This window comes from Patagioenas fasciata, chromosome Z (assembly GCF_037038585.1).
Source record: "Patagioenas fasciata isolate bPatFas1 chromosome Z, bPatFas1.hap1, whole genome shotgun sequence".
Classification (NCBI taxonomy): domain Eukaryota; kingdom Metazoa; phylum Chordata; class Aves; order Columbiformes; family Columbidae; genus Patagioenas; species Patagioenas fasciata.
In genome coordinates, this window is record NC_092560.1 from 47,527,591 (window position 1) to 47,555,376 (window position 27,786).

Consider the following 27,786-nt stretch of genomic DNA (forward strand, 5'->3'; position numbering starts at 1 on the left):
GGGAGGAGAGGGATATTTAGGCTTTTGGTAAATTTCCCATGCTGTGTTCAAATAGATTCTTATGTTCGGAAGTGTTTTGTTTTCAGTTATCTTAAAGAAATACATCTTGCGTTTGGCTGAGTCATTTTGGTGTTCCGTAAATCAACTAAGGTTTCCAATTTCTAGAAGTTTTTAGACTTTTTTGCTTTTGTTACATCTACTGTTAAGATGAAAATCAGTGGCAGAATTTGCTATAGATCCTGCCTTCACTACTACGAAGGCATCTAGCTTTATTATTTTAATGTTTTCTGAACTAACTAGAGTAAATAATGTGGCAGAGAACATGAGATAAGTAGATAAGAGTGAAGGTAACATAGAAGTCTTATTTATTCAGACTGTAATGGAACCTGATCAGGATTTGCTGGCTCTTCCTCTTTTACTAATCTTGCATAACAGTTTGGGTAAGAATCTTGATTTTGATTGATAATACTCTGAAACTGAATAAAAGTACAGGTGGCATTTTCTTTCTATCCCCTTTTCTCTCTCCTATTAGAAATGTTAAGATTTTTAAAACCAAGCATTTAAGCTGAGGCTCATAAATTTGTATCTAAGTCCCAAAATGTCTCATTTTAGAATGTTTAGTATCAAATTTCTTTAATGTGGCTTGTTAATTTGAAAAATTACCCTTTTAGAGTTCTTAATGATTGACATTGTTACTGAAAATTATAGAAAAATAATGCTAGGGGAATTTGAACACTAAGTATTTGTTGTGGGTTATGTTTTACATTTTATTGAAAGATGTTATAATTCACTGCAACTAATTTATAAGCCACCTTTCTGGCATAATCATTTGCGATTTCTTTGATGTAGTTTCTGCTAATGAAGAGAGATAGGGAGGAGGAAAAGTGCACTTCAGACTTGAGCTTACATGTTGGGAGGAAATTTAGGGTAATAGTGACAGTATTTTGGTCTCATATCTCAGAAAAAGAAAAACGAGATTGCATCTTGTACAGCGACCATCTGCTGTTCATACTATGGCCTCTGTGACATTCCACGCAACTCCAGTACCTGCATCTCCACTGAAGAAAGGACCCATGCGCAGTTGATTTCCTGCTGATAGCTCAAGGCTTGAAACTTACCATGGTCCAGGGAATGATGAAATTTACTAACATCTCCTCATATCCAGAATACTTTATTTTACAAATCTGAAGAGACATTTCTGATTATTTTTTAATGCTCCTTTTCACAGGTGAAAGTTTTCTTTCTTTAATTACTGGTTTGTTTGGATGGGGTTTTTTTGTGAGTTACAGATAACTCTTGAAATAATGCTTCTCTTTGAAAATGTTTGTCTTTATTGAAAGCAAACAAGTATCCTGTATAGCCTCAGAAAGTCTGGAAAGGTACTCCCTACCAGACTGTTGTTTGTATAAACTTTCAGTGTGATGACAGCTAACATCTGTCCTTTGGGGAAGGGTAGCAGTGTTGAGGATGACCAAGTTCTTCACTGAGAGAATTTCCTATTTGACAACTTGTTTCTCAGTGTTTGGCCAACAGATTAGCAGTATCTCTAAAGGTTAGATGCAGTGACAGGACTCTTAGTATTAGTAAACAGCTATAGCTCAGTAAGGGCCCTCAGAGCATCCCCACTCCTAGCCAGGGCTCAGGACCAACATACAATAATGCAGCTGAGGGTTGCTCCTTCCAGCCCTCAGCTGGAGGCTTCACCCCTTTGGGGTGAAGTTCCCAGGCAGAGCCAAACCCTGTGCTGTGGGAGCCACTTTTGGCAAAGGCAAGCCCCAGTTCCTGCTGCCTCACAGCCCTGCCTGTGTCTGGTTTTGCTCCCCCTTCATCTGGTCCTGGACCCTGACCCTGGTCAGCTTCTCAGCTGGCTCTGCCTTGTCACCATCAACTTGCTCACTGGTCATGCAGCTGTGTCTGATGCTGGTTCCCCTTCCCTGGCCTTCACCCTGCCCACAACCTACAAGCTGACTTCCCAGGTTGACCCTGGGCCTCCTTTATCACTTCACAATTGGCTTATCTGAACTTGAGGCTGTCCCCCTGGCCTGCTCTGCTCCCTGAGGGTTGTGGCTGGTGAGCCTCAGCGCTGCTAGCCAGAGGTCCCCTCCCTGCTCAGCCTCAGGGTCACTACACACTGTCACTCTGGCTGCTCAGTAACTGACAAGGAAAAATAAGTAAGGAACAGTAACACCATTGAACAAATATGTTAGAGGATGTGGCTTCAGAAGACACTAATGTGTTTCCCAGGTGTGGAAACAATTGTTTACTAACCACAGCAGTCTCAGTAGGGTTGTTGCTTGTCTTTCAGTTTCCTCCCAAGTGTCCACCTTGAGGTGGTTTCTTCTAATCCTTTAGTTGTCATGTCATTTCCCTGGTATTCTTCCATAGAGAACCTCGAAAGCAAGTTTTTGCCAAGTAGTTCCTCATTTCTGAAAAAGGGTTATCTCCCATGAGGCACTGAAGCTCTGCCTGAGCTGAGCCAAGTTAGTTGCTGTGCTTGGCTCAGAAGTGTGACATTCATATAATTGAGTTTCCACTCATGGAGGAAGTGAAAGGACAAAAATAAAGTAGAATGTGATAAAGTTCCTGGATTTCTTAACTAATTCCATTTGGAAATAACATATCATTAAGATAACAAGTGTGCTAAAGCTCTCATTTCCATAACTGGATTTGTGCTTTTATATTCCGTGGTCAAAGAGTAACAGGAGAAGAATCTGAACAAGTGTGAGGTAAACAGAGATTTATAGTGGTGGTACAAGAAGAGCGCTACATCAAAAGTAGGTTCCTTCAGGGGGTAGTAATAGTGGCACTAAGGCATTAATAGTCCAAAGAGTTCTGTCCTATTCTCTCATTCACGTTAGCTTATGATTAGGTAAGGAAATGTGGTGCAGTTGCTCTATTTGATTTAGAAGCAACTCTATTGAAATGAAAATATCTGTGACTTTGACTGATGGGTATTACAGTGTCTGTTTATCTATACTTACACTAAAGATTATTTTTTATTTCCCATTTTGCTGTCACATTTCTTTTGTAACTTTCAGTATCTTTCACACACCTAATTAATCTGTAGAGCAGTAGCATTTGACAACTGGAGAAATACATTCTATTCACAATCAGAATTAAGCATTCACAGAAGAGCGTGAAGTTTATGATCAGATAGAAAAAATATTACTTTCTTTCTGACTTTTGTTTATTATATGCTAATATGCATCCATTCCTTTGTCTGCTTAATTGATTTAGTTAGTGGAAGCTATCAAAAATATTGAGTGATGACATATCAATTCAGTGCAGTTTGAACAGGATCAGTGAGACAATATACTTGCAGTAGAAACAGTCCTGTCCTTGTCACGGTCCACCTTGCAGTGCTGTTCATATTATAATTTATTAATTAAAGGTAGTTATCAGAACCAGTGACTATTTATTCTGAAACAGTATTTAAATGGATAGCTAACACATTGCAAGTTAGAAAATTGGGTTTGTTTCTTCTGAATGCCAGAATTGTACACTGGTATGAGGTAGATGACAGCATCTCTTCTCTTAGAGTCTTTCTTACTATCTGCTGAAGAAACTACTTTGGTGCCTTAAGATGCTAGATAAAACTGTAATGCATGTGAAGCTCCAGCCTTTTCTAACTTAATATTTCTACTTGAAATGCTTTCAGTGCTGTGGCATAGAGGGACCATCTGTAGAGTTGAATTCACAGGTGGCCTTAGGGACCATAGTCAGAGGCACTTTACTACCATCACAGAATACCAAGACCTCAGGTTTCTAGCCTCGTTTCTCAGTGCATGAGGAGTCATGTACCTTAGGAAAAAATTATAGTCTTAGAAAATTACAGGCATAGCTAGTGGAAGGGTTTAGGCACTTCTTTCTGCATAGGGTTTACAGTGTTGAATGTGTCCTGTAGCATTCTTGATTGAATGAGTTTACTTTTCAAATAGAAGAATATGGTGTAGTATATGCCATCTTTTTTGTCCAGAAGCTCAATGATAATGCTCACACAAAGTGAAGGCTACATACGAGGAAGGAGGAGGAGGAAATATTTCCCAGCAGGAAAAAAAGATTACTGTTTTCATAGTCCTTAAGGTTCTCTGTAAACCCAAGAGAGAGAAACCAGGAAGCACAAGCATAACTGAAAAACTTGTGCTTGAGGGAAGAGCGATTAGATAGATAGAAATTCTGGGTTACACTTTCTGTTCTGTTAACTGTGTTACAATATGTATCTTCTGCTAATCTCACTTGAATCATCTGGCAAATATTCTTGGTTTCGAGTAAATGTATGATGAGAAGTGTGATCAAAAGGAGTGCAATATGCCAAGGGTTTAAATCATTTTCCATAGGTGTCTGCTTTTGAGGTCTGTGCAGGTGGTGCATGATGATCAGTAAAAGAAGAGTTTTGAAGAGATTCCAGCGGATCACTGAAGCATTAACTCCCTCCTTTTCAGACTGAGCCACCTAGCCACAGGAGTGACACATGTGATAAGTCTCCGGAATTTGAGATGTAGTTTGTATACCAACAAAAGCAATTAAAGATATCTTTCCTCAAAAGCTTTCATAAGCAGCAAACTCTCAATTTATGTACCATTGAGAAGAATGTTCACGTATTGATACCTCATGAAACAGATACTATGAGGGTAGCACAATTGCATATGCTCATCAATAAAGATTTGTTTTCTAAACCAACAACAAGAACTTCAGTAACAAACCAAATCAAGCTTTGTATAATCCTTTTGTTGTGAAGAATCTGGCAGAACCATGATAATGTAATCATTGGGTTACACTAGTATAACAGATGACCGAAAGTTTTCACAGAAAGAAAACTGCAGATTCCAATGCCTGACAACCCTTCCCATGAAGAATTTTTTCCTAATATCCAATCTAAACCTCCCCTGACACAACCTGAGGCCGTTTCCTCTTGTCCTGTCACTTGCTACTTGGGAGAAGAGACCAACACCCTTCAGAGTGGGTTGTCAGGCATTGGAACAGGCTGCGGAGGGAAGTGGTGGAGTCACCATCCCTGGAGGTGTTTAAAAGGCATATAGATGAGGTTCTTAAGGTTACGGTTTAGTGCTAGATTTAGGTAATGGTTGGACTCGATGATCTTGAGAATCTCTTCCAACAAAATGATTCTATGATTCTATGAATGATGGGGACAGACCTTTTAGGATGGCCTGTAGTGACAGGACTAGGGGAAATGCTTTTTAAGCTGAATTAGCATAGGTTTAGATTGGATACTAGGAATATTTTTACCGTGAAGGTGCTGAGACCCTGGAACAGATTGCCCAAAGAAGTTGTGGATGCCTCGTCACTGGAAGTGTTCAAGTTCAAGTTCAATGGGGCTTTGAGCAACCTGATCTAGTTGAAGACCTGCCCATAGCATGGGGTTTGAACTAGGTGAACTTTGAAGGTCCCCTTCCAACTGAAACAATTCTGCGATTCTGTGGTCTATTTACATACAGATTTTTTTCTGTCTTTGGATCACAGGCTGTTCTTGAGATTCTTTAGTCCAACCCCCCTACTCAGGCAGGTACAGCTGCTGTGTACTTCCCAGACCTGTGTCCAGTTTGATTTTGAATATCTCCACATATGAAGACTCCAAAATCTCTCTGTGTAAACCTGTTCTGGTGTTTGACAACCCTCACACTGAAAATGTGTTTCCCCATGTTCAGAATGAATTTCCTGTTTTTCAAATTTGTGCCCACTGCCTCTTGTCCTCTCACAGAGCACCACTGAGAAGAGTCTTACTCCCTTCATTCACTGCCATCAGGTATTTATACACATTGGAAAAATCCCATTTCACACCAGGCGGTGCTGTTATGATCCCAGTAATAAAAGCACTCAGAATCTGTAAGGTACCATTTAAAATACTATCTATTAGATCTAACTCTGCAGGGAGAGAGCACTATAGGCAATCTCACATCCCTTTAGACAGTGGGAGCCCTGGGTGGTGTAGCATTGAATGAGCCACAGATCCACGTGCAGCATGCTGGGCAGTCCCTGCCTGTAGCAGAAATTTTCACATTTTGGTTGTTTGAGCTATAACAGGACTTTTTTACAATGGAACAACTCTGTTCATTATCTCTACTGGCAAACAGAATGGATGTCCACACGAGAACTTCTTGGAGCTCTGGTAGAATAACACAAAACCACGCAGGTGACATAATTGGTGGTACCCACTGGGAACTACCTGTGGGCTCTGTTGCGGTGTGCTGCCTGAGCTCATCCTGTGGCCCAGGGAGCTGTGCAAGCCTGGTCTGTCATGTTGGTCACTGACACTTTGATGTACGCCAGTCTTCCAGTCAGGATCACTACAGGTCCTCCATGGTGCAGAAAACCTGCTGATCTGATATATTAGGTGTACTTCAAAGCCAGCATGTTTGGCTTGGTCTTCTGTGAGCATTAATGAAAAATGATTTAATGAATTGGCATACGCTTGTCTAGATATTTGCCTTTTTCATTAGTAATAAATAATGCTTAGGACCTTACAACTAACATGAGGAGCAGTAATAGTGTTTATGAGGTACTAGCAGAGAAATAAAATGGAAAAAGAGTAAATATGGGTTAGATTTAAAATATCCTACTGTAACATTTTAAGTGAGTATTAAATATGTCTGTGTAGCAAGAAGTTTATAATTGTTTTTTATATGTCTTCAGGTTGTTGCAGACTGTTTCTAGTGTTGCTCATCAACACTGAGCAGATACTTTAACTGGTATTTGCTATGCTGTCTTTTCAAGTAGTTACCTATAGTATATCAAACTACCACAGAAGATGTAAGAGATGCAAATGTGTGTCTTGTTAATAACTAGAAAAATCTGTTCTTTTTCACGTACACTGAGGAGATCTAGCAATAAGTTATTTTATATGCTAAAATGAAGTTTTCATATTTGGTTTTGACACAGGTAACTGTTAAAAGCAGTGCTAGATATCATTTCCAGAATTTGTATGAAAATTTGCGTAGTGCTCTATCTATATGCATCCTCTCATGTTGTAGGCTTATTCTTCTGACAGAAATTTGCGGTATAGTATATTTCAGTATTTGATTGTATAAGAAGTTTTCTAAACTCTGTTTTATGAACACTTAGATTTAAAACTTACTGGTATGCTTTTGATTCAACAGTCTGAATATAATGCTTCTTTACATCCATTTCTACTGAAATGTATGTTATAGAAACCTTATCTTACATATTTGCACAGACTGAAAATTTTTCTTTCTTTTTCTTTCCATAGGATAAGAAATGGGTTCTTAATCATGAAGATGTCACACTGGGAGAATTACTGGGCAAAGTAAGTGATCAAGTGAGCTAAGTAACATTTAAATAAGTATGTATTGGTCATTTAGCCTATACCTTTTCTGTTTACCTTTTTTTTAAATTACTGTGGTATGCAATTTTTATGTCAATTCTTTTACTTGAATACACAAAACAGCATTGCACTTTAAATAAATGCAAATCACATTTACTGGTAAATAATGTGCGCTGAAACTGTTGAAGTAGCATACATAGTTTTCTCTTTTGGTAGCCTTTTAAGCTAACTAAATTTCTATACAACATGATGTGGCTGTTTTACTTTGGGTAGTCTTACAAAAATGTTATTGCAACTTATAAATAAAAACATAAATAGATTTATGTTTATACATTTATGTATCAATTTATGCATAAAAATTGATACAGGATGATTAGATCAATATTTGTTAAAACTGATATTCGTTGCTTTTGTATGATTTATTGAATGTTAGGTAACTTCACAATCATATATGTATTAAATGAATTATTGTATAGTGTAGCTTATACCACAAATTCTGCTTGGGAACTTTAAGTCTTTATAATCAGGTAAGCCTCATACCTCAGTTATATTTTTAGCACCTTTGCACTTACAAAGACAGTTGTGAGTGCCACTCTGGACACAATGTTCCAAAACATTTCCCAAAACCGAAAAATAGCGCTAAATGAGGAGGAGATAAATGAAAGCAATAATTCTCTTCTTACTGTGATACACACTAAAAGAACTGATAAACTGTTGAAGAAACGGGAATAAAATAGTCAGAAAATTTTGTTACCCAGGATAAAATCTCTTTGGCAGTGTAAGATGATGACAAGTATTATCTACTGGTAGACAGAACTGTGTCTGCATAAAATGTAGGTACTGTGACAGCTTCACATTCTTAAAACAGAATAGTGTCAAGGAAAACAAATAAAAGATGTTTCAGGCATTAAAAAAGCTTTGTCCTGATAAAAATTACAAATTAATTAGTCTTGGTGAGCAAAGACAGTTAAAGTAATCTGAAAATTGGTTAATTTAGTAAACTGAAATTACATGTGCATTGCATGTTTTTGGCACAAAACATTTTTAATATTCAAAAGAGACCAAGAAGTCTTGAAAAAAGTTATTATGGAAAGATATGTTCTTTAAAAAATACAGAACAGGATAAAAACCTTATTGGAACAGAGTATAAATTGGTTGTGCATCTATCTCTAAAAACATATAGTCAGAAGAAAAGAATGATGGCACAATAAGTGTCCATATGAGAAAATCTTAAATAAACTACAACCATTCATCATGGAAGTGAGAAATCTTGAGGGTCTATAAAATCTTAACTGGTCTGGAAAAGATGAGGAAAATTCTGAAAGCTTAATGCATAAGAGGATGCAAACTTTAGAAAAGATGAAGATTTTCCTTTACCTCAGAAATGAATGGTCTGTTTATTTACTCAGTATTAATTCTATAATATCCCACCAAAAAAAGAGTTGTATGAAAGGAACATGTTATATTAAAAATCATATGTATGTAATTATAATTAAATGTTTTAAGTTAAAAAAAAAAAGGTATTTTCAGTACTTAAGTAGCCCTGAAGCTATGTTCAGCTATCACTGTTGAATACATCTGACCAGAAGGCTGGAGTAGAAGTGCGTTGGGAGTGACTCAACTTACCGTTGGGCACCTTGTACAATTTTATATATCAGGGGTATTGTCCTGACCTCTAGAAGCACTATTTTAGAAGGGCAGATTGCTGGCATAGATCCTATACTTTGCTTGCCAGCTATGTCTTCCTTATCCTGGGGTATATATAATACTGGAAATCTGTGTTTAGGCCTAAATTTCTTCCCTTGTTACTAGTAGCACATCACTGGTTTCCATCTGTGAATTTATTTTTTCCTTTTTCTGTCTTCCTTTGGCAATACTGTATTCACATGCATGATGTAATGAAATCTTCCTCACTCATTCAAGAAAGGAAAACATTCCCAGCAAAGTTTTGCTGTTTTTTGAAGTCACATGCAGCCCCAGATACTAGGACACAGAAGTGGAATCCTTGTGGCATTTTATCAGATGTAAACTAAAAACTGAATTTTATTTATTCTTTAGGAAATACAAAACTTAACTAAGACTATGAAGTATTCAGTTTTGATCTTTTTTCTTCACTTTTTTCATTGATGCCACTGTTCTTTATATACCCCACAATCTCTTTCTTCCTTCGCGTCCTAATTAATTTTTCTTTTGTTTTTATTTAAGTAAAAAATACATATTTGTATCACAGGAGTTTGTCCTGTGATCCTTATTATTTAAATTTTCTTCTATGAAAGCTAAAAAAATATTAAGTTACCCTGCGGGTATGTTTTTGAAGATCTAAAAAATCTGAATATGAAAGGCACAACTTTACAGAGTCTTGTCTAAATGTGTGGCCTTACATACTTGCCTTTACAGACCAGAACTGAGCTTGGCTTTTAAAAAAAATTGTGGATCATGTAATTTTTTCAGGGCAGACACAACAATGTATTTTTTTGCAGTGGTTCAAATTTCTGATAAGAAAATAATATTCAGTGTTTTCACTTTTCTTAGCATTTTTTCTTTCTTGTATATATGAGAATGTTTATGATATGTTGATGTGTTTTGTCCTAGTTTCGCAGATCATCTTTTGGTCTCTTACAGACTGCTAGTTAAAAACTATTGATAAAATAGTGTGAAAATGAAAGTAAGAATAAGAAACAATAAGTACCATTATCAGTGTCTGTTGACTTTAGAATTTGCTAAGAGGTTTTATGAGAAAATTGCAGTTCCACAATTAATGTATTTTTTTCTCTTTCCAGCAAGATCAAAGTAGAACTCATATACTATGTCCATATAATAGATGTACTATGTCTGTGTGAACTCCACCTATGTTAGTAACTGGAAGAAAACCTCATTTGTCTTCATAAACACATTTCAGTGTTCTGTGCCAGTTTTCTGTGCCAGTTACATTAGCTGTCTGTATTATTTTCTGGAGATTTGTGAAGATTTTATTTACTTAGAATGACTTCTTTTCCCTGATTTCAGGGTAATTTTGGTGAGGTGTATAAGGGAACATTAAAGGATAAAACACCTGTTGCTGTAAAAACTTGTAAAGAAGATCTTCCTCAGGAGCTGAAAATAAAATTTCTGTCAGAAGCCAGGTAGGTTCTCTACATTTAATTGAAATATATGCTTGTTATATGTTTGGTTTTTTTTTTTCCAAGTTTTATTTCTGGGTGGCTTTACAAAATCTGATCTTCAGAAAAATTGAACAAAGCAGTAATCAAACTTTTTCCTTTTTTTGATTTTTCTCAGTACATTCCACAACTGTTGCCCTGGTAACTAAACATCAGTATTTTTAACATGTGAATGCAGTAGCATCTGCACTTGCTGAAACTGCCTCTTTGGCAATGCAAGCTATGCGTATAAAACAGAGTTTTGTTGTTGTAAGTGCTTCCATATAGAACTTCTGAAATGTGCCTTGAGGATTGGGATAAGAAGACTGGAAGATGCTGTTAATTTAAATGTGATAATACCAGTCATTAATCCTGCCTTACATGCATGATTAATAGAGCTGGTCAAATGTGGCAAGGTTACTGCATAGACCCCATTTAGTAATTTTCTCTTTGTAAGAAGAGTTCACTCAGTAGAGATATTTTATACTGTGTCAGGCAGCGTGTGATTGCATGCCTACATTTCAAATGACAATCACGCCACAATATGCTAAGTGTTCTCAGTGTAAGCTGATGTAGATATGAGGTTCTGAGACCTTAGGGCAGAAGGGTGTATTGAGATAATTTTACAGTTGTTTAAATTAGCATGCTCCCTCTTGCCATGAGGCTTCATATGTTTTCATTTTTACTTCCAAACTAGTGTGATCAATATGGAACAGTAAAGGATGCTGTCTGCATTTAGTGATGAAGATCAGCGATCATACCTATTGAATAATTCTAAACAGCTTGTAACTTGGCAACTGCAGAAATGTTTTATTTATTAAGCAACCTGCCACTGCTAGTCTGAAAAAAAATAATGAAGTGTGTTATTTCTTACTAAATATGTATGTACCAGGTAGGCCAGTATTTTATCCTTGATCCTAGAAAAGAGGAGGTGCTTTAAATCGGCAAATAGTAGATGAAACATTTAAATTACAAGGTCTCTGTAGTATTCTTCCCTGTCCTTATTTCACTTACAAATCATAGCATGATGTTTTAGGCTGCAAGTGTTCTTATTAAAGTATCATGTAAGATGTAAATATTTGTGTTTAATTCCCCAAATTGAAAGTGCTGTTCTTATATTCTGCTAAAACTTACTGCATTAATCTCTTAAAGTAAAATTCGAATGAGTGTGCATTGAGAAGTGCAGCAGGGAAGTATAGAGGCATGATCTGCATACTTTTTTGATGTAGCTCTGCTTCTGGTCCACCATTGAAATGCTTTTTAATTACAAGGGCTCTTGAGAAACTGCAAACATGTCAGGCCATATTTCAGTTACATAGACAAAAGTTGTGTGGACAAATAGTGAAATTACAGTAAGAATAATAACAGAGTTCAATCTAGATTTCTTAGTGAATCAGAATGCCCTCTGTTTCGAACAGAATTATGATTATCTGTTACACTGATCTTTTTATTTATGATAACATCAATGTTAGCATGTTCCATTGAAATAACATTAAGGGTTTAAGATATTTTCCTATAATATTTAATCAGTTTGTACAATAAAGTTTATTAATACAATAAACTTACTGTGTGTTTTGCAGAATACTCAAACAGTATGATCATCCTAATATTGTGAAACTTATAGGAGTTTGCACACAACGACAGCCTATTTATATTGTTATGGAACTTGTTCCAGGTAATTTTTTTTTCCTTTTTTTTCCTCAGCTTATTTTTATAGGTATTGTTTCCATAATGTAAAATGTATTGTTTTCTATTTGTCTTTATCTGCGTTCTTATGACTGATCTCAGAAGTCACCTGTGCTATAAATCTTTGGAAATATTAGGTTCTACTAGCTTTAGGGTGGAGTGAGCTCCACAAATCTATTATGACTTTTTCTGTAGCTATTCAAGACAACAGAATTTGCTGAAAGGTATCTCAGCTCTATCATCATTTTCTTCCTGATAAGATGTTACATGATACTTCCTTCAACATTAGTGTTATATGTTGACTGTTGAGATGCTTGTATTTAAAGAAACTACATGGCTGGACAATGTTTCAGTTTTAATTATTCAGATTTGGGTGTCATTTTTGGCAAAAATCTTTTTTTCTTTACCAGAATATATTGTTCAGTTTATGGGTTGCTCTTGATTTATTCTTGGAATCTTGAGTTCATCTTATTCAGCAATGGCTGGAGAGAATTTTAAATTGTTGGGATGATAACAGCTTTTGGGCAGTTTTACTTCGCTGATTTTCTCAGCAGCTGTAAGATGTAGATGCTAGTACTGATTAATATGCAACACTGTATTTGTTTTATACATCAATGGATTTCTCTTTAAAATTTTATAGCAAGCTATATTAAGAACCATTTCATTCATGAAGACTTCTATTGTTTGTAATTCTTGAGTACTGGCTTTACTCCAAGAGCACTGAGGAAATCTTTAACCTATTGGAATTTTCTGCCTTTATTCAATTACATTATATTAGATTATAATATTTGTATGTGTGATTAACTTTATTAAAATAGAGACTTAAAAGCAATGTCTCCTGGGTTTTAAGGCATACTTTGGTAATCTCAGCTTGTCCAGACATCGCTGATGATCAAAATAAATCATTATATTTTAGCACCTTGATAATTCTGGTTCAGCCTTGGACAAGTTTTTGAAACACACTAATACACTGTAAATGGGACTAAAAGCCATCAATATAGAGAAGGTGGCAGATGCATATTTGAGCATCTGTGCATCCATTGTTACATGCAAAAATATACTAATATGATTAGAGGAAATGTATATCAATTAATAAAAACTCTGAGAACTTTTCTCTGATTCTCATTTCTGCTTTGCAGCCCAGTTTTTGGATGCCAAAAATTCTTCTGTCCCTTGGCTTTGAATTTGCAAGAAACTTCCTCATTCTTATCCTGTTTTGCTGGTGTGCTTCCGTGCTTGCTTGTTGTCATAAACACTGCACTATGTTCAAGGCCACACACATTTCTATATTATTTTACACTTTGGCTAACACACCACGAGACTGACCAAGGCAGCTAGAAATGATAGGATGCCAACTATGAAGAAGTTGGCAGATGAAAGACAAAACACTACTTAGATCAGTTTAGAGAAACAGTAATTCAGTGTTACTGCTTTCCTGTTTTCTAATGGCAAGTTTGGATGAGATTACTTAAAATAATAATTATTAGTGCTCTGATTTGATATTTAGTGCCACTCTTTGAAGAACAGAATAGTAGCAGGCTTGTTGACTTGCACTCAACACTTTCTCAGTATCTGCTTTTTGTCTTTTCTCAGTATTTGCTTTTCGCCCCGCGAGTGACTGATCCCCAGCCTGACATAACCCTGTTTACTAGAACCCTTTGAGCCTGGCCCTTCCTCCAGTTGCTCACCCACTGCATTGTGTGTTTATCCAGCTGTGTGCTGGAGATCTTGTCCAGGAGGATACTGTGAGAGACAGTATCAAAGGCTTTACTGAAATCCAAAAAGATCACATTGACAGGTTCCCTTGGTCAAGTAGGTGGGTAACCTTGCTGTTGGTAATACTGACCTCACTGGACATGTCCACACAGCGTCACTCCATCGCAGAGCACTCCAGTATGGAAGGACTTGGTTTTGTTTTTCACAGTCCACCACTTGCCAAAAAATGAGGGAAATATGTTAAGGTGATGCACACACATCTGTTATATAATCTCTCTTTAAGGGATGCATATGTGGAAAAACACATCCTATCTCCCTGCCGTTGGCTGGGTTGCTAGGGGCCAAGTTTCTTCTCAGTCTTGTCCTGCAGGTCTTTCTGCAGGAACCTCTACGAGTGGCAAGGGGAGGAACATCACCCAGCAGAACATGGCATCTTTTCCAAAGCCAGTTGGGATGAGGATACACCAGTTGTTCTAGCCTTTCAGACAACATCTAATGAAGAAACAGTCCTTTAAATTGAGAAAGAAGAAGGCCTGATAAGGCATAAGTTGTGGTTTGTTGTTACTGTAACCATATTTTTGTGATGGTACCATTGATGATGACATGGACTTAGGATGCTTTATCCCCTAGATGGAGTAAGGGTCTTTATGATGTTTAAAAACTAAGCTGCGTGTGATTCTTACATAAAGTTAAGGGACTTCAGTAAACTGGTGAAAGATAATTTCTTGTGAAGACTCAGAGTTCATGACAAATATTTTAACAAAGATGTGTTTTACAGTTGTCTAATAAAATGTGCCCAGTGACCATCATAAGCTGCTTTTTTACATTTTAAAAGGCATATATCAGGCAATATGCATTTTAATATAGGAAAAACAACTCTGGAATATTTTTTAAAGAGCTGGGTTCTCCTGTTTTCTAGGTAAGCAGCTGATACTATTGCCCAAGTAAAGACATATAATAAGTAGTCTATCTGAATACAGATGATCATATTCAGCCAACTGTTTTTTATTATATGTGACATGTATACCACAGATAAATATCTCAGTAAGTTGTAGTGGCTACCTACTAATAAGAAACCCCCAATTAGTATTCTGAAGAGCATTATTTGGGAGGTATGTGCATCTGTTTTGTGTAGCACAGTATTTGTTTGTTGTATAATTTAGATATATTATCGTTTTCTGTAAGCTATTCTTCTAATTGATAAAAAAGAAATTAGTTAAAATATTCCTTGTCATATATAAACAGAAGCTCAAACGCACCTAGCACCAATGTGTCCTTCATATAAACATGGAAAGTTACATGTATAGAAGAGATGTGATGTAAAACTGCCATTCAGGAATTTACAAGGAGAGTTACCAAAAAATAAAATAAATGATTTTTGAAATCCTAAGCAAATTGTTCTCCCTCTCCTCTCCTCACCTTCCCAAAACTGCTAAGGTAGCCATTGAAATGGAATCAGTGAGTCCTAAATATTTTCTCTTATAAATATTTTATATAGTTGTAAGTTAACAGAGAGCCATAGAAAAATGGTTTTTTTTCGGGCTGAAATTATGCTAGCTAGATGCTGTGAAAAAGCAATTTAGCAAAGCAGATGGCTTTAAAATGTTGATTTGTAATTGCATAATGGATACATTTGTAATAACCTTTAAAGCACTCTTGCAAAGAATTAATTTTATTCTTTTTTAACTAAATGACATTAAAATATTAACTAAAAAGAACTACTTACCAGATGATTACAAGGGCCCAATGCTGGTGTTTTCGTGTGGCTTCCCAACTACCATGCAATAAAAATTAACCTGAATTTCACAGTGGCATAGTTTTTGTTTCTGTGAATTTTTTAGTAGACTAAGAACTGAGAAAACAAGTCAATTTGGAAATTGTCTTACATAATTTTGTTAGTGGAGAACTTCTCATAAAGATTTCCTCTTCTTGTTTGGTAGTTAAGACTGTTTCTCTATGACAACCATAGTGACTAGCTTGAAAATATAAAGACTATTAAAAAGAAAGAAAATTTGAGGAGTACCCCATGCGTTTATATGCTGATTTTTTGCATATATGTTGTGTTCCTAGTAGAAGTTGGACTTTTCTTCCTCTTTTGCTGTGCACTTACCTTTGCTTGTATTTTCTGATTTCATGTTCCTAGCTTCTACTTCTCATATTCTATTAGAGCTCTTAGTTTAGGATGGTCCTGAACAGTATAATGTTCCTGCTGTCTACATTCATGTAGGATGCCAGATGTGTTGGTTTCTAGATACAGAGGCGCAAGTAATTGCGGCTTGCTGGACACATCGTGTGATGTCTTGAGCCAGAGAGAAAAGATGTGAGATCCAGAACCTGTAATTTCTTGTAGAGTTCTCTGCACAGTGAGCTGCACCATCTGATTTGTTGAGCATTTGCTGATCATTTGCATAGCATATGCACAGTAAGTGGGATGCATCCAGTGAATGACTGTGTTTTAATAATAATCTGTTATTCAAATAAGAAGCCTGTAAGCTTTGTTTATAAGCTCGAGCTTTATCTTGCAGCAATGCCTGAAGAGAATACAGTGGATTAGGTCTCCCTACTGATTCTGAATCCAGTGAGGCTACTGAAAAACAGTGTTTGACTGCCAGTTTCTTCTTCTGTTTCCACTGCCCAAAAGCAGATTTCAGATGCTGTGATAGCACAAAGCTAATGAAAACTCCATGCCAAAAAAAACCATGTTTTATTTTGCAATACAGTTGAATAAGTCTTACTGTAATTGCAATATTATGCAGTGAATTTTAAATGCTGCATTGGAGGGCTAGAAATTATTCAGATGAGCTCCAGGAAAAGAAGGGTACAACTCTTAACTTGATGTATACTGTGGAAGATTTTCATACATTTCAAAAATTCTACTTAGAAAAATTAGATTATTTGAATCAGTTAGTATTATGAAGAACTCTGATAATCCTATAGGTTGCTGTAAGTTACTTTCCTTGTAGCGTACTTCCTTTTTTTCTTACTACTTTGTAATGAAATGCCAGCTAAGATGGTTTGATAAGGTTTGTTGCAAAGATAGTATTTGATGAAGTTTTTTTCTGATATCTACTGATCTGAAAATGTGAATACTGCATTATTTCATAACGTAATACAGTAACATTTTAATAATCTTCTGTGATGCATTTTAAGTACTCAGTTTATCCTAAGATAGAAGATAAAGTGAGAATTGCTATAGAATTTTGGGAATAGAAACACTCTATGTTGAGATTTGTCAAATGCTTGATGCTCATAGAGCCATGAGTTTGTATTGTCATATGGACTTGACTAACCTGACTGAGCATCGATGCAGTAAAGGTGGGATATTAGTCTTAAAATTGTTTGGTGAGGATCGCTGCATATTTGAGACTGTGCCTTAACCACTGGAATTTTCTAATGTAGACAAGCCTTTGTCAAGAATGTTTTCCAATGTGAGAAACAGCAGAGCTTTCTGTAGAAGTATGGTTTATGATACTTTGTAAGAAAGCACGTAATTTTTCTTTGATGCCACATCAATCTAAAAAACAGAGCATTTTACTCTTATTTTTCAGGTTTAATTTATTCAGTTTTCTTTGCTCTGTACTTGTTTTCACAGTGTTTTTTGTTTTGGGGGTTTGTGTATGTGTGTGTGTTTTATCCTTCATTGTTGACCTTAAAACTGAAGAGAGGGAAGTAATTATGAGGAGCTGCTTTGGTATTCAGGTAAAGATTCAGGTAAAGAAGGTATTTTGGTAACAGGTAAAGAAGGTATTTTGGTAACAGGTAAAGAACAATTTGCCAGTATGTCCTAAGGCCATACAGGGCATAAGGAGTATTCATAACAGCTCATTTTTAGCAAATTTATGTGATGATCAGAGAGACTACCTGAGGTACATCTAGCATTATCTGTAATCTGGCCAGAGTCTAGACTAATAACCTATGAAAAATGGATGATGGATTTTAATGAGGTGTAGAAAGTATTATCAGGAAAATGGTGAAGAAGTTGGCAAAACCTGCTTCCTGTTCTTTTCTGCTTTCAGAGTCGACACAGCATTTTTTCACTATTATCTTCCTGATCCCAACTTAGTGATGCTCTTAGCGATCATGGATCTCATTATGGTGTTTCTGCTTTGAGAAGAAGGGATTTTAATTCATTGAAACACTCAAGATCACTTAAGTTTGTTTTCATTTACTCTTATTTTATCATGCAATTTCCCATGTAAGCAAAAACATATTGCAGGGGTCTCTTTTGACTTTTAATGTTTTTTTCTTTTCCTAGGTTTAGGGGAAAAACAAATCAAAATAAAATGTAATCTATAAGATGGAAAAAGCAATCCCAAGCCACAGGATTCTTTCTTCTTTATGCTCATTTCAATTGACTTGAATTTTAGCTTGCTCTGATAGAAGAATTTAATTTAGAGGTAGGAAATTTGCATGTTCATGAACTGTGTCTTTTAGAATGGAGTGTTCTTAAGATAGGCATGTAATCCTGTGGTGCAGTTACCATTTCATGCAACTATTTCAACAGTTTATCTTGTAGAACCTTCCAAGGTGCCTCTGTCCCTCCAGGAAAAAGAGTCTGCACAGGTTGTCAAGATAAGCACTGTCATCACGCCTGCACCAGCTCTCTCTGGAAGCACTTGTCTAATTGATAGTAGATGTAAACATCTTTATATGTTCCAATAGTTTATTCAAGGTTTTAGCAAGAAGCTTGTAGTCACATTTTTTGTGACCTACTCCTTTTAACTGTTGGACGGTTAAATCAGAAGTTGATTGTCTACTTTCTGTTTCAGGTTTCTATCTATTTAAACAGTTTTATAATCAACATAGTTAAAATCACATCACCATAAATATTTTGAATGAATTTTCTTCTTGGTAAGTCAAGCATTCAGGAAATTCAAGAATCTGCCTTGTATGTTGAGCCTTAAAATTTAGCTTCCTCTAGCATATACATATACGTTATGAGTTTATTATGTATTACAATATTATGAAAACTGGATCTCCTTTCTGCATCAGATCCTTGCCTCATACAGTTCTGAACAGTTTTTTCAGGAATTGTTTCTTGTCTCCAAATCCATTCTGTGGTCATATTCTATTCTATTAGTGATCTGCTCTGGACGTGATTCCCACACATTCCCCCAGTGAGCATTTTTGGACATTTTTTCATTCTAATACTAGTAGCTTTGTAGACATTTCTCTGAAATACTAGTGTGCATTCCTGATACCACCATAGGATTCCTATTTGATAATGGATAGGTGATTGCAAAAAAAAGCAACCTCCTACTTAACTGGACATAGAGTTTGTGTTCCTTGTTTTATCTATGCTCATGCTGACATACTCTAGAGTAGATCTAGTGAACACTTGTAGCTGGAAACAGGTTGAGCTATGCTCGTGCATATGAACAGCTATGAAAACATCCAGTAATCTAACAGTATGGTAAGGTTGTCTGAATTGGGTTTCAGTTATGTATGTTCAGTTTGTATCTAGACATATGTAGCTATTAATAGCTTTCAAGGTGGAGTTCAGCAAGGTTATAACATCCATCTTTGCAATTGGATAAGGTAACCTGTTCAGATTTGTACTGAATCATTTGGAATGCAAATTGCCTGTGCCATTGATGCAGAAACAATTCAGAGGTGATGGGTTTTATTAACTCAGATGCAGCACTGCTTGATTACAGCTATGCTGGCTCCCAGACACATCAGAAAGAGCCTGTAGCAGGATCTGATAAGGTGTTCTTAACCCAAGCTCCATGATTACCTCTGCACCCTGTTCTTGCTATCCTACATGCAGTTGGCTTTGGTCCAGCTTGACTTACTCTATCTCTTCTGAGAGTGAGGTGATTCCATTGCTACATTCTGTGTGTTATAGCACTTTTTACTTCTGCAGGGCTTGTTAGGTCAGAAACATTTCCAAGTAAAGCTTCAGTATTTTGCCTGACCTATCAGGCCCTTATTTTGGCATTTGTTGGAAAAGAAGGCTACATAGCATAAACTGGAGAAATACCTGCAGATGCATTATAACTGGTGTTGAGATAGAGCTAGTACAACCTACTAAATCCTAACTCACTTCTGTGGAATTACTCTTATTTTCTGTCTGTACTGATACTTTAGGGTATAGCACCAAATCACAGCTGACTCCATGTATTTCTGCTGTTAGTTGCACTGGAGCCAATGAGCCCATTTATAACCAAAGTTTCAGTGCTGAGACTGAGGTATGTATAATTTATTTGTTGATGTGATGTGCAATATCCATATTATCTGAGCTTTTCTGCTAAGTGAATTATCATCTTGAATAAAGAAGAGCTAATGGTAAGAGCAGCTGAAGTACCCTATGGCTTACCTGAGCCTGAGGTTAGCCTTGCCATCTCTGAGGTGCAGCAGATTTCGTACACAGACCTTGAATGCTGTGCTGAAAAAAAGGTTTAGTTTCACATTATGTGATTCAGCTGCTGTGTTTTCTAATTTGTATGGTGGGATTTTTTTCAATTTCCTGCATCTGGAGACAGTGACATCTATAGAGATAATTCATATTTTTTTTCCAATTGCTTCTCTTTAGACATTCCTTAAAACTACAAAAAAGTTTTGTTTGATCTGCCCCTTTGGTTGTATTGTGTATCCTCAGTAGCTGTCTTTTGCCAGCAGATTTCAGATCTGTGTTCTAGCTTAGACACATCCTGAATGTTTATTGCACACTCTCAAAAATAAATGAAAAAGAAAAAAGGTGAGTAAAATTCTAGACAAATTCAAATTAGAGATAGGGTGCAGATTTTTAACAGTGATAGTGACTGCCTGGTTTTGTTTTCCATTCAATTATTTTATTTTTTCTCTAGTTTAATAACTTGTCTGGCTCAATACCCAGCTGTTGCTAAAGCCACCTTCTGTTTGCCGTACAGTTTCTGTCCATGCTAATATTAATATGACCCATGTCCGTTTCTCTAGATTTTGGTTTTGTCTCTCACTTTATCCTTTCCTCCTGCACTCAGGTAAGCTTCCATCTTCCATTTTTGTTCATCCTTACTTGTCTGCAACCTTCCATGCTTTTGGCTCTGCTGCTTTCTGTCATGTTGGTCATATCACCCTATGAACCAGACACCCTCACGTGGATTCCTTCTTTCCCTGTGTGTGTCCAACTTCTCCCTCTCCCGTTTCATCCGTGTGGTAAACACGCACATGCACACATACAGACCCCACTCTTTCTTCCTCTCTTCCCTTCTTCTCAGTCTTGTACATTCACACGGGCCTCTGCCTTCCTATTTGCTGCATGATTTCCAGCTGTGAGGATATTAAGAGAAGAGGAGAAATGGTCAGATTCCTTCATTGGGCTGTAGCTTGTGGTGATTTAAAATTAATTTCAGCTTAGAGATTCTCTATTTGATAAAACAAGACCAAAGCCCCACTATACAATCTTCTTTTATTGTAACATTGGAAACCACAGTTCTGATTTTTCAAATATTTTAGGCTTTGGTGTTACTATATTTTGTATCAAGATTGTACAAAAATAAATCAGCAAGTAGAAGAATCTGTTTGAAAACTGAATAAAACCAACCAAACATAAAAAATCATCGAAGTGTTTTATCTGCAAGAACTTCTATACACATCTTATTTCTTTAGTTTTATTTGTTAGTATTCCTTCACGTTATTATTTTTGCTTTACCTGGAACAACTTTTAAGTAGAAATATCTATTATTTAATGTGTCTACATTTAAAAAATGTTCATTCTTTTTCTTTAGATTACCCCCTCCCCCCATTCCTCATGTATGTCCTGTTTCACATGGATAATCATGACTTTCTATTCTGGATTCCATTTCATGGCTACTGATCATGGGTTTTTAAGCATAGTTCAATTATAAGATTTAATGAAACAAAACTGAATGGGAGACTTCCTGGCGGAAAATGATTTTGCTTTTAGTTAAGTTCTGAAGTAGGTTGTGCCTACTAACTTGTAGTCCTGTATCCTCTTAGCCACAATACCAAAACACAGAGTCCAAGCAGTGTGGACAGGATTATGTTGTGCAACAGAGAGTATAAGGGATACTGGCTGTTGATGTCTCACTATCATTTCTGCTTTCTTCTTGACAGATAATGACAGACTCGATTTTGGAAAGTCTTTTATGCTATTTGGGAATAAGTGCTAGTGTGGTAGGATCATTGGCTTCAAGTTCTAGCTTATTTGATCTACCTTAAATCTAAGGCAAGGTTACTGACCATTGTCAATAGTTTTCTTGTTTTGAACATAGTATGGCTGTGGGCTGTCATCCCACTAAAAGGATATGTTGTAACCTTCTCATCTTCATTTTATTGCAGTGTAGTTATTTTCTGCAAGTATTCTCCATTGTGGTGTCATCACAGGTGTTCTGCTGAAAAGTCGTCTGCAATCACAGTCCTGGTGCAAGCAACGTCTTTTCTGTTTACCTGTTTGTTGCTGCTGTCCTTGGCTCTCAGTGCCTGTTTTCTTCCCTCCCCCCCTCCCTCCCTCCCTTGCTCCCTCCTTCCCTCCTTCCTTCCCTCCCTCTTTTCTAGCAGCTTTTATTTGCTTTGCTTAAGAGGAAAAATGAAGTTTTAAGTGGATTTTGCAATAGTACTCTCCAGATAGTTGAAAAAACTTGGATTTATTTACAGTTTTTGTTACTACTTACATAAAATTAAAAAAAAAATATAGTGAAAACACTGCATTACACAGAAATGTTTAATTAGTGAAAAAGTAAAGGCATACTGTTTTAAGGCAAATGAGTGCTTCAGCATCTCTAAAGCCTTAAATTTTTAATAGTTTGACAAATAGCCACTTAGTTTATTAAAAAAACCTGCTTTCTAGAATTGCTACAGATGCATATTTGCTGTTTTAAATTCATGGTTTTAAGTAGCTATGTTTGGATTGGTTTCATTGATAATACATATGGGATTAACATATTGGGTGATAAACAAACTCCAGATTTCTTTACATTAGTCAAAAGACTGACCATATGAATCCTCAAATTTATAAATACTTACAGGTGCAGTTAAAGGTCATTTCAATAATATTATAATAGCTTATAAAACAGTTCTGAATATTGAATCATGGAACTCCTCTGACCATTAAGTGATAAGGCCAGAAGCATGCTGCACCTGCATGATTAATGTGTGTAGAAATATAAGAAGAGTTAAGTGGACTCTGTATAAACATACTACTACTTAACAAGGCTGTTTAATAAAGGAAATTCTCCTAATTTATTAAAACTTATATGTAAATATTAAAATATAGAGTTCCACAGAATTCTTAGTAATTGCTGTTGTTAACACATTTGTTAATATTCTTTAATTGTTATTTATAACATCATTAAAATGGTGTGATACCATATACAGATATATATAGATAATATATGTCTTTATATCTAGAAATAAATAAGTGGGAGATTTCCCACTGTAATTTCAAAACTATATTTTAATTACGTTCAGTGACAATACTGGTTGTCAGAATAATGCCAACAGTGTCTAGAACAAGTAGGTAGGTACCATTTTGAACACCAGCTCAGGAGAACATAGTTGATTATAAATCCCATTAAAGTCAGAGTTTGCCATAATTAAATATTTTAAAAGCTGTTTAACATATTTCTTTGCCATTTCTTGTATTTTGATTTCTTCTTGTGGATCAGAAATAGGATTTGGAAAATAGTCTTTTGGAAAACATAAGCTTACTTTTGTGTGCACCATTAAGTGAACTGTTATGTTTCTATAAAGTACTACTTAATGTACAGCATAAACTTTATGCTATAAAGTATGATCAACACTAGGAGGTGCAGATATGTGGTATTTTCACTCTCTTAAAACTTCTTTATATAATGAGAAATAGTTCACAGTGAAATACATGAAGGGCTGTTTTCAGAAATCCAATTATAGCAGACTGCTCTCATGGCGCTTCTGCTTATGTACTACATTTTGTCATCTAATTAGTAAAATTATTGTATTAGGCAGACACTCCAGTACTGTTATTTATCCTCCTGTAAAGCCAAACAGGCAGTCGATTTCTTCTTGGTGATAATACTATGATGGTCTAATTATTTCTGTAATACTTAAAATAAGTGGTTGGAGCAAGCCTCATTTCCTGGTAGCGTTGTGTGCCATTAACTCGAATAACAGGTGGCTATGTAGAATACAATGGAAAATCCACATATAAGACAAAGCATTACTTACTCTTATGTAGTCATGTAGTTTTGTTTCAGTTGTTTCATAGTCTGATTGGTCTGTTTATTTAATTTTTACCAACAGCTGTGTGCTACAAATAGTGAATTAGGGCTTTTTACATTTAAGCTTGTTTTCAGAAGCGCATGAAGGTATTGCGTAGCTACAGTTCTACGCTGGAGAGTTTGTAGTGAAATCCTCTTAGCTCAGCTTTGAACATATTCACATGGATGCTTTCCTGTGAAGATGAATAGCTGGAACATTAACCACAGTAGGAAAAAGTCAGAAATTTCAGAAAAGTCAGAATTTACTAGTAAGAGTAATTCTGTTAGTTAAAGGACAGGTACTTAAGCCTATGTTGCTATCACAATTATGAGGATAATAAGATTTAATTTAAAATTACATATCTTGTACAGAATGAGATGTGTATCACTTTGCTCTATTATTTTGTCTGCAACTAACAGTGCTTCCAAATCAGTATTGAACAGATTATTTAAAGGAGATTTTTGTTACCTCTGTGCAAGGACAGATAAAATGGAACTGCTAGTGAAAATATACTTCTGCTGAGTTTTTTCACTATTGAGACTGAGATAGACTAAGGTAATTTTAGTAAAACTGTGTTTTTATGATAGGCATAAAATATACTTTACACAGCTCAAGGTATACTGTGCTGTTTTATTAATGAATATAGTATCTTGTTATTTGAGAACAGATTTTTTTATTGTTGATTGTGGAGAGCAGTAACTCATTTGTACAAAGAATTTATATAATTTGTGAAGAATATCAGTTTAGATTCACTGTGATGTTGTTTTAACACTTCTTATAAATAGAACTTTCTTAGCACTTGTTCTTTCATTTTTAGTACAGCTGTGTGAGAAGACATCTCTTTTTGTAGTATATCAAACTGAGCTTATCTCTGTTTTCAGTTCTTCCAGCAGAAAGGGGCTATAAATTCTCAGTCTTCACAGTCTTGGAACATTGGTTGATTGAGGGTAGTGTTTGTTTTGGTGTTTGTTTTGTTGTTGTTGTTTTGGTTTGGTTTTTTTTTGTTTTGTTTTGGTATGTTTTTTTTTCTTTAGGGTGGTCTTATTTGTTTTTTCTGTAAGCTTCCTTGGTTTACTAATCTTACTGAAGTAATCATACTAATTAAAAGATGATCCCTATGTACAGAGCAATGAGTTCTCAGTAGACAAAATAATTTTCATGAGCTTGTTTTTATGTGTTGGAGGGGGGAATTCCTTAAAAATTATTACCTGTCTGCTATAGCCAGAATAAGTCTGTTAAAATGTATTAAAAATAACACATATTTCAATGTAGTGTTTATCTTTCTTCTCTCTGGCAATACCATACTACGTCAGTAACCTCTCAGATTAAAGGAAAGGTGATTGTTACCCAGTCCAGTTTGCAATAGTGTTCTGTTCTTTTAAGATCTCATTATAATTTAAATCTCAGTATCCCAAGATTCGCCTTGTCAGGGTTTGGACATGTGTGTAACTGTCTTTTGTAGAATGGAAGGTATTTCAGATTTACTTTCGAGTCAGTGGCATCCAGTCAGCTCTTGATTCTCCATCTGTCTGTTACTCAGCCTGAGAGTAAGGGGCATGATGGGATGTTAGTTTTTCAGAAACTTCTTTTGCAAACACAAATTTCCTTTTGGAAATTCTCCATGCTGACCCTTCCACTCCTAAGACAGGAGGACAGCAACTTTGTTCCTCCAAGGTAGAACACTGTGAAGTTACAGTAAGAGTTGTTTGCCTTCATTTGCTAGTGTCAAAAATGCAGTTAACGTGGCCCAAAGAAGTAAAAGGCTTTGTTACACATCCAGAAACATCAGTGTAGAATTTAAGAAACACCACTGCCAATGATCAATTAAAGATCTATGACTCTTGTGTAACTAATACAACCTAACCTCTTTATTCATAATTTTTATAAACCATTACAGCAACTATTCTGTGATTAGAGAAGTGTATTTATCACAAATTATCAACTGGTTTTCTTGACAATTTTCATGTAAGTCCATATTTAGTGTACACTGGTGAAGATTTTGGGTACATCAAAAACATGCTGTGCAGCTTCCACTTTAAAGAACCCAGTATTTAAGGGAAGTTAGGGAAAGTGGATTTTGAAAGGTGAGTTCTATCTTTTCCTTAGGCTAACCTTAAACTGATAGGTTGAGGAGAACAGCTAATAGTTGCATTTTGTTTCGTCTTGCACCCCTAATGACAGCTAAACTTGAATATCCTATCTATCTTTTCTCACTGTCCATCTGTCTTTTTTTCTAGGAGGTGATTTCCTGTCCTTTTTGAGGAAAAAAAAGGATGAGCTAAAAACCAAACAGCTGGTGAAATTTTCATTAGATGCTGCTTCTGGTATGGCCTATCTTGAATCTAAAAATTGTATACATAGGTAAGGAAGATATTTTTTTCTCACTATTGTAATTTTTATCATTGGAAATGCTACATCTTTAAATGTATATGGTGTTTATTCTCAACAGGAGTGATCCCTAGAATTTTTTTTAAAAAAGACTACATGTTTTCTTTTTCTGAAAGGAGGTCATTATTGCATGTCTAATTCAAAACTGTTTTGTTCGTTTGTTCAAAATAAGTCACCATAGTAATTAGCATTATAAGGAGCATAGTTTATATGCTGACAACGAACCATGGCAAAAAGCAATCTGTGAGGCTTGTATCCTGTTGAAATTTACTTGCATGGCTAACAAAGAAATTACGTTACGTTTCAAGCATGTTTCAGAAAATCCACTGGTTTAGCAGAAAATGTCTGTATATTAAAATATTAATTGCCGGACTACTTTCTCTAGAATTTGGAGGATTACCAGGCATTATGCTATTGGGGTACCTTATTTCTGTTCCTACCGTTCCTTTTGGTTGTTTCTTCTCCAGTTTGATTCTGCTATGGAGCTGCTTATAGTCAGTCTGTATCAAAAGGAATGTAGTTCATTTCCACCTTTTTTTTTCTCAGACTATCACCGTGTACTTACTTTTTGTAAGCATCGATTATATATTTTCTGCTCATTTTTGTGTGTTTGACTTGACTTAAGGAAGCCTAAATAGAACAGTAATCTTATGCTGTTTCCAAAACTCGGAAAATTATTCTGAAGCACAAGTTAATTGAAACACTTCTACAAGATCATGATCAGAAATGCTGAAAGAAAATAAAAAAAACTAATGCACAATATAAAACTAAGGAATATTCCTTTTGGGAAATCCCAGACAAGTATTGTAAACACCATGAGTAAAAGTAGGACTAGGGTCCCAACACTCTGTCATGATAGAATGTGTTTCAGCCTGGGTCTGTTTGCCATGAAAATAACAGCATAAAAATCAGAGCAAAATCAGAGCAAGTAATAGCACTGGTGGTTTACACTAGCCTCATAAATGCTCTACTGCTTTATAATTTCTGTAACTGTCAGATCAATGTTATACCAGAGGTGCCTGTATAGAACTCTTGTGTTCTTAGAAAATAAAACCAAGGGGGAAAATAGTAGAGCTGAATAACTAAATGTAAATAATTTTAGAAACAATTATTTTTGGAGAAGTGCTATTGCTACCTTCCTTTTTTTTTTTTTTTTTTTGTGACTCTGGAAAAAGGTTATCCCTGCTCATCTGTGTGGATTAGATCTGTTCTAATTACTACAGGTGGCAATGTGGCTTCATGGTGTCTCTGAAAGATGCATTGCCAGTTAGCAGTGAATAGGAAAAGTTATTCTTAAGATGTGTTTACAAAGCTAAGAGTGATTCAGAGAATGTATTTCAGAGAGAAGATATATGTTAAAGTGTCTTACCAGGTGAAGAT

General features: G+C 35.8%; 1 protein-coding gene across 5 annotated transcripts in view; it reads left to right on the forward strand.

Annotated features, from left to right (window-relative positions):
• The window catches only part of FER (FER tyrosine kinase), a 166,514-nt gene that overhangs the window by 90,527 nt on the left and 48,201 nt on the right, over window positions 1–27,786 (forward strand). For 3 of the 5 annotated variants that reach the window (XM_065860271.2, XM_071802506.1, XM_071802507.1), the window contains 4 exons: window positions 7,226–7,282; window positions 10,307–10,422; window positions 12,018–12,112; window positions 26,256–26,379. In XM_065860271.2, the coding sequence (XP_065716343.1) occupies window positions 7,226–7,282; window positions 10,307–10,422; window positions 12,018–12,112; window positions 26,256–26,379 (392 nt within the window). Of the gene's footprint in view, window positions 1–7,225; window positions 7,283–10,306; window positions 10,423–12,017; window positions 12,113–13,262; window positions 14,168–14,209; window positions 15,680–26,255; window positions 26,380–27,786 lie in introns of those variants that run through there. The other 2 variants (XM_071802508.1, XM_071802509.1) reach the window with 2 other exon arrangements.